Below are 8,114 nucleotides of genomic sequence, written 5' to 3'. Positions count from 1 at the left end.
TGCGGAACGTCCCACTTGTGTTTCATACACAACTCCTGTAAATGTAGAGGGTTCAAAGTGTTTTACTTTATTACTCAGTAACTTGGTATAATAACATCGAGTTCGTATACATACCTGCAGTGTTCCGATGAAATTCTTCTGGTCAGCCAAGGAGGCCACGGTTGCCTTACTATAACACTCTGTGTTGTGTTGTATTTTCTCATATAACACTCGGGCAGCGTTTTGCTTCGCTTCCTTTTTTGTTGATGCCGTAGCTTCACACCTAGTGTTTTGATCATTGGATAAATACACACTCATGGTATGAGATGGTGTGCGATGTTGTCCTTGTGTACTATCACAGTGGTAAACTACACTACAACCGATGCTGTCTGCTCGTAGCTTTAACATGGATACGTAGTCTAGAGACATCGAGGCAGCCATGGTTCTTTGTTACAAACGACACACAACTACAAATGACTAAGATAATAGTCAGTCCCTGTAAACTTACAGGTTGTATTAGCTGTACAATATGCAGCGGCGCATTTTTGTATCTCTGGTGATTCGCTTTTAGTCGGGACTTTCTCTTAGTCGGGTGAATTATTCCTTAGTCGGGACTTTCTCTTAGTCGGGTGAATTTTTCCTTAGTCGGGCTTTTCTCTTAGTCGGGTGAATTTTTCCTTAGTCGGGCTTTTCTCTTAGTCGGGCTTTCTCTTAGTCGGGTGACTTTTCCTTAGTCGGGCTTTTCTCTTAGTCGGGCTTTCTCTTAGTCGGGTGACTTTTCCTTAGTCGGGCTTTTCTCTTAGTCGGGCTTTCTCTTAGTCGGGTGACTTTCCTTAGTCGGGACTTTCTCTTAGTCGGGTGAATTCGTCCTTAGTCGGGCCTTTCTCTTAGTCGGGGTGAATTTTTCCTTAGTCGGGCTTTCTCTTAGTCGGGCCTTTCTCTTAGTCGGGGTGAATTTTTCCTTAGTCGGGCTTTCTCTTAGTCGGGCCTTTCTCTTAGTCGGGGTGAATTTTTCCTTAGTCGGGCTTTCTCTTAGTCGGGCCTTTCTCTTAGTCGGGGTGAATTTTTCCTTAGTCGGGCTTTCTCTTAGTCGGGCCTTTCTCTTAGTCGGGGTGAATTTTTCCTTAGTCGGGCTTTCTCTTAGTCGGGCCTTTCTCTTAGTCGGGGTGAATTTTTCCTTAGTCGGGCTTTCTCTTAGTCGGGCCTTTCTCTTAGTCGGGGTGAATTTTTCCTTAGTCGGGCTTTCTCTTAGTCGGGCCTTTCTCTTAGTCGGGGTGAATTTTTCCTTAGTCGGGCTTTCTCTTAGTCGGGCCTTTCTCTTAGTCGGGGTGAATTTTTCCTTAGTCGGGCTTTCTCTTAGTCGGGCCTTTCTCTTAGTCGGGGTGAATTTTTCCTTAGTCGGGCTTTCTCTTAGTCGGGCCTTTCTCTTAGTCGGGGTGAATTTTTCCTTAGTCGGGCTTTCTCTTAGTCGGGCCTTTCTCTTAGTCGGGGTGAATTTTTCCTTAGTCGGGCTTTCTCTTAGTCGGGCCTTTCTCTTAGTCGGGGTGAATTTTTCCTTAGTCGGGCTTTCTCTTAGTCGGGCCTTTCTCTTAGTCGGGGTGAATTTTTCCTTAGTCGGGCTTTCTCTTAGTCGGGCCTTTCTCTTAGTCGGGGTGAATTTTTCCTTAGTCGGGCTTTCTCTTAGTCGGGCCTTTCTCTTAGTCGGGGTGAATTTTTCCTTAGTCGGGCTTTCTCTTAGTCGGGCCTTTCTCTTAGTCGGGGTGAATTTTTCCTTAGTCGGGCTTTCTCTTAGTCGGGCCTTTCTCTTAGTCGGGGTGAATTTTTCCTTAGTCGGGCTTTCTCTTAGTCGGGCCTTTCTCTTAGTCGGGGTGAATTTTTCCTTAGTCGGGCTTTCTCTTAGTCGGGACTTTCTCTTAGTCGGGGTGAATTTTTCCTTAGTCGGGCTTTCTCTTAGTCGGGCCTTTCTCTTAGTCGGGTGAATTTTTCCTTAGTCGGGCTTTCTCTTAGTCGGGACTTTCTCTTAGTCGGGTGAATTTTTCCTTAGTCGGGCACATTGCTTAGTTGGGAAATTCCGCTTAGTTAGGTGGTTCCTCTTAGTCGGGGCTTTTTGGTTAGATGAGCAAATCGCTACACTTGTGATTGGTTGACTTGACTGTCTGGCTCATGAAGGGGGCGGTATATTTAAGGTTGCATCGCGTATGATCCCGGTTATTCACAACGTCCTTCACCTCAACGGTCTACCAGCTAGACCTATTGCACTTCGACCATGGAAAAAACGACATTTGTGTTGTCCAGCAATCCCGCATGGTACGTGAAAGCACAGGAGCACGAAAAACCTTTCACGTGTACGTGCACAGAGGATTTATTCACCGCCGTTGCAGTCGCCATGAGCACAAAGACAACAGAACTACTGGACAATGCTGCGAATCATGCCTATCAACATCAAACGATCCGTAAACTCGTCAGGGACATCCTCATCAAAGACATCGGTCGATTTACCCAACGCCCATCCATACCGCTTCTTATTGCATTAATGGACATTGTGGACATTGAAGCTGTTGGGTTGGAATGTATGTCGACCGAAGACCGCGCTGGACTCAAAGAGTTATTGTTGTCTATGAAAAACTATACGCATTTCTACATACCGGCTAAAGAATTGAAAGTTACGGCTGATGCTCGCGTTGTTATCCCCGTGGTGACGACGCAGTCGCAGCATCGCAAAGCACCTGAACTGCGATACTGTGACCAGAAAAGATCGTCGTTGGCCACGTACGTGGTACCACTGATGCACGCTACCGATGCGTATTTTGTACAACAAGTGTTGGTACTGCCGGGCGCAAAAAGCCTAGAATTGTTAAGAACAGTGACTGGTAACAAATATCACTTTTGGGACATGTCTTTGGAGGTCCCCACACACTTGGATGCACTGACGCCAACGTTCGACCACGTTCCACAGTACCAGCTGATTCACGAAAGCCCGGAGAGTACAGTCACACCAGCCACGCAAACCGAGAGAGATTCCAAGGCGACCATACACGCTATGTGTTGCATATACGACTCTGAAGCGGTCAACGCGCAAGGCAAAAAACGACTAGGGAGCGTGGACTGCTTAGATGTAAAGTATGTGAAAGGTGACTTGTCTCATTTTGTTTGTGAACCGGGTATCGTCAAAGTGGTGTACTGTAGACGGAATGGTAAATGTCAAGGTGATAAGATACGCGCTAACCTTGTTTGTAAGCGATCCGCGCAGAAGTCCAAACGCATATTGTACGTATCTACCACCGCACGCTTCTGTAGAGCAATTCAGTGTATTATGGTGAAAGGTAGCGGTGTGCTCCTCAAGCGCTGTCACCACACGTTACAGGCACTCGGGCAGGTGAAAACATTTTTGAGCGGCCTGGAATTACACCAAGACATAATTATGCCAGCTGTGACAGCGTTTGTGAAACGAGTGGTTCCAGCCACCAACTACTGGCGCAATTACATGCCAAGACACATCGTAAGTTCACTGGAACCTGTTATGAGTGAGATATTGGAACTCGGTGTAAGGTTTATGGATAACAAAATACCAAACGCGTTTGCTATAGCAGAACTATTGCTATGTCCACAGTCTACGTTCGAAAAATATGCGCAAGCATACGCGGCCTACACCAGCAACGAAACGTATCGCCGTGAAATGAATGCAAAAAACATACAGCTACTGGAAATACAACATGAGGGCGATTGGCTAAGTCTTCTACGCACAAATGACTCAATCCGTTCGGTATTAGCAGCCTCATGTACCAACAGTAGTATGCCAGACATAAATGTTGTTACACGTACGCTAAACAAATACACGAAGGTTGCAAAACTCAGAAAAACATTTCCAGTGCTGATACGCAAACGAACATATTGGACACAAAAGTGTTGTTGCATAATCTACGCGTGTACCAAAATAAGATAAGTAAGCTTAAAAAGACTGGCGCCGGCATACAAGAAAAAACGTTGGAGGCTGGCGTGTCAAAGCAAACAACCTCGCCGAAACAAGCGTCACCGCAACGAACAATGGTCAGCAGTCCAACAGCAAAGGTCCATAGCAATGTGCAAGAAAAGACGTCGAATGCAGGCGACGCTACACGCTTGGCTGGCCCGCCCGCATCTTCAAAGAAAACGACCGAGCAGAGACAATCCACCTCGCCGAAACAAACGTCACCAAAGAAACCAACCGAGCAGAGACCATCCGCCTCGCCGAAACGAGCGTCACCACAACGAACAACGGTCAGCAGTCCAACAACAAAGGTTCACAGCGAGTATGTAATGATAATACCCGATAACCCTCATATAAACACCTGGATTGAACACCTTGGAACTATACTACAAAGCACAGCATGGTTGTACTCCGCCATCGACCGCCGAGAAGTTGTGTGCGATATACTTGGATTGTCGAAAAGCCTGTTGCCATACAAAAAGGATGTGCTGACGCAATGGGTGATCAATAACCCCGTCCTGGTGAAACAACTAAAGCGCCACTCTTTAACCGATAAACTCAGCTTGGCACTCATCCGCCGTCTGGAAGCAGCATCGACGGAGAGCTGGCTAGACAATATCCACGGTCATTTTAAATTAACGCAACCAAGGCTTCTTGCGTATATGCAACACCACAAAAATAAACCTACAACGTCAAAGGCCGATTGTCATCACAGTATGCATGACCCGACGACACAATTCGATGACGCCGATGTATACGACAGCGAATTGACTGAAAATCGAGACGGTTGTAATGAGCCCTACTACACAAGTGAATATTTAGCGGATACCATGGAACAAGATAACATGGAACTTTCAGAAGAGGAAGAACCTACTATGACTGACATAGAAGGTATCGATGATCGTTCTACAGATGAGCTCACCGTTGCGGAGAGCAGTGACCCTGAATCGAAATACGTACACACTAAACGCAGGAGGTCTCAGAAACGTGCACATCGTGGCCAACAGGCGTACAAGCGTGCGCTTGAATCGGACGAAGACGAAGACAGCCACAGGGTGCGTAAACGAGCAAGGATCCCTGTGATGATCACGTCCGATATAGAACATGATGATGATGATGATGATGAGTCTAAGCTTGTCCACAGCGTTATAAAACACGGATCAGCGGATGAGGGTTATGACTTGGACACAAAAAGCGAACGCAAACCCACAGGAGAGAGCGTTCGCTGCGACGACGGGTCACGCGCTGATAAAACCAGACGTGATCGTGAGCGACGATCAACAAAAAGACACCGGACATCTGACTCTTGCTCATCGTCAACCTCACGACGGAGCTGTTGTTCGTCATCAACTTCACGAAGGAGTTACAAGACCAAAAAATATAAAAAGCGCCACCGTCGTGAATCCGACGACGGTTCCTCTAGATCACGCCACCGTCGTGAATCCGACGACGGTTCCTCTAGATCACGCCACCGTCGTGAATCCGACGACGGTTCCTCTAGACCGGGTAGAGACAAGCCGACGAAAGACAAGGGTCGCAGTAATCGTCACGAACCCGAAACTACTTTTACTCATAGGAAGAGCGGGGTGTGTGGTGACGCGAAAAGGAGAGAACGTTCTACCTCTCCCTGCGTGGAAAGCTCAAAGCACGGCTTGATTGCAAACCCTACATCTGATCCGGATGTGGATGAAGCCCAGTGTGGTGTAACTATGTGAACATTAGCACACTATGTCTAAGTGTAAAGAAAAAAAGAAAGGCCACTCGGATCCACAAGGTCACATCATGATCAAGTACTTGGAGACGTTAGCCAATACGTTATCCCCTAACCAACTATCATTTGATAAGAGTACCCATACACTATGTAACTTGAGTACGCAGAAACAGTGCGAAGAAGAACCGGCAGCTAAGCGTATACGCACGGGTAGTAGTAATACCATATTGCATTACTTTGGTATAAACAAATAATGTGTGTTATCATAGATATTTTCGTGACTTTTTTCCTGTTGGTGTATGTGTGTTAACCCCAGCGCTATTGTGATTGTTTTAAAGTGCTTATAACTGAAATAAATGATGTCACACAATTGATTTCGTGGTGGGCTTTCTTTATTGATGTTTTCATTCGCAATTACAAAAGTAATACACATACAGAGTGTTTGAATTTGTAATCCCACAAAGAGTAATATACATACAAAGTTTCTAATTTACAATCACAAAAATGCATACAGACAATACGTGAAACCAAACCGGTAATATTGCCGTCAATTCATCAACAATCATTGTGGCGTGCGTCTGTAGAGTACCATGTACGCTGTGGTGCCAATTTTATCGAAGGAAAAGTGCATGCCCATAGGTCTCACAAAACTATCAGAGACGTACATCCACGTCTGATCTGATTTCACAATGGCCGAATAGTGACCGGTTACAGGATCACCTGTGTGTAGTACTACCGCATACAATTCATATTGTGCATTGGCCAGCAGGTTATTGCAACACAACCGCGCTGCGAATCTTACATTGGCTGTATTTCTGTATACGGTAACACTCTTATCTCGTGTACTTGTACGCACCCTTGCAATCTTAACGCACAGTAGTCTCGGTAATTCGACAAATGTCGTGACTACGCTCAACTCAGTGTCTCGCTTACATACGTTGCAATAACAATCTGTCACAGTGTAGGATTCAGAGTACGTGTTCATATACTCTTGTAGACACGTTAAAGGCTCTTGCGTTGGGTTAACGGTTATATCGCTGGCCACAGTATTCATAACGCGTTCGGTTTTACATTGGGAACACGTGAACTTTTCTTTCTTTTTTATCATCCAAAGTTCGGATAGTTCTTTGCACGCCGGATCACCGGCGTCGGCTAACGCGACTAAGGAGCACTTAAACACGGTGTCGGCGTCGTCCATTACGCCGACTTGCGGTGTAGCGTACATACATGTAACCAATGCAATGACACATGGCATCGAATCGCACGCTGAGTCTGATGTTTGGTTGGCTAGTGCACGGAACAAACGATGCAATTCTCCCGGCACAGTTCCGTTGTTGGTGTTGTATTTTTCGTGAGACAGTGTATCTCTATACTCCTGAGTGGCGTAGAGGCACTGGAGAACGCTATTTGTTGCGCACACCAATCCGTTGTTCACCAATCCCCTCATGACGCGTCGCGTATCAATAGTCGGTTGTACAATGTAAGGAGACGCTTTTGAACAGTTTCTCTATAGAGTTAATGACGCCAGTGTCCGTTGGTGTTGGTACATTAGCTAGGGATACCATTAATATGGTCACCTTATAGTACCAGGACGTAAGCTCTGGCACGGGACCCGGAGTATGGACTTTGGTGAGTCTTATCACAGGTGCCCACTGTACTGCCTTGGAGGCATCGTGCGTGTATATATCCTTCTTTGCGTGTCCGCGAAATAGCCCTCTGTCCAGTTTATCTACACGGGGCACAGAGGTTAATGCCGTGGTACACAAACGTATTGTAGTCAGACCCTGCGTGCAGTCCAAAGTGGCGACGGTGATCGCTGCCATACCCAACGCGTTAACTCGTAAACGCAATATTATATTTCTCACGATAGCGCCTGTCGCGCTCTCATTTTGGTGCGCGGTCTCAGCACGACACGCCACCTTAGAAAAACGATTCATCCTAATACGCGCCGGCGTACCGTACACGAGAACCTTACCCGTACAGTCCTTCGTGTTGCTTTCGCCGGGGGGTTGGCGCGTCCAGTTCGGCGTGTCTAATGTGTAATGTTTGAATGTGACATGTGTGTCCGCTACCGACACGATAACAGGTAGCGTTCTTTCTACGCCGATGATACCAGTAACCGTAGACACTTCCGATATCAAGGAGCGTATCAAGTCCGTTTCACCATCGGATCCCATGTATCGTTGTTCTATCGACGCGACCAACGGAGAGTCAGGGACGTGTTTTCTAAGCATATCCACACACACGCGACATGCGGTAGAATTGCTCTCTCCCAAGAATTTTCGATAGTCGGATGTTTGATGAACGTGCCCTAAGATGTATCTCACAATATCAATCATTACAGTCCCTTGTCCCACCAACAAATGGTCCAAGCGTAGGTGGATTGGAAGCAGTTTATGTTGTCTAGCATGTAACAATGTCACCAGAACCTGCAGTAAACACGCATAAAACGCATTG

General features: G+C 46.5%; 1 protein-coding gene across 1 annotated transcript; it reads right to left on the bottom strand.

The window, feature by feature from the left end:
- Positions 1-6,219: 6,219 nt before the first annotated feature.
- On the bottom strand, positions 6,220-7,104 carry LOC129159757 (putative ubiquitin carboxyl-terminal hydrolase 41). Its single transcript, XM_054736950.1, has one exon. It carries the CDS (start codon positions 7,102-7,104, stop codon positions 6,220-6,222), a length of 885 nt encoding a protein of 294 aa, XP_054592925.1.
- Between the last annotated feature and the right edge of the window lie 1,010 nt (positions 7,105-8,114).

Source organism: Nothobranchius furzeri, chromosome 3 (assembly GCF_043380555.1).
Source record: "Nothobranchius furzeri strain GRZ-AD chromosome 3, NfurGRZ-RIMD1, whole genome shotgun sequence".
In the NCBI taxonomy this organism is placed as follows: Eukaryota; Metazoa; Chordata; class Actinopteri; order Cyprinodontiformes; family Nothobranchiidae; genus Nothobranchius; species Nothobranchius furzeri.
The sequence above is the reverse complement of the archived record's forward strand: the minus strand, read 5'-3'. Positions and strand labels throughout refer to the sequence as shown.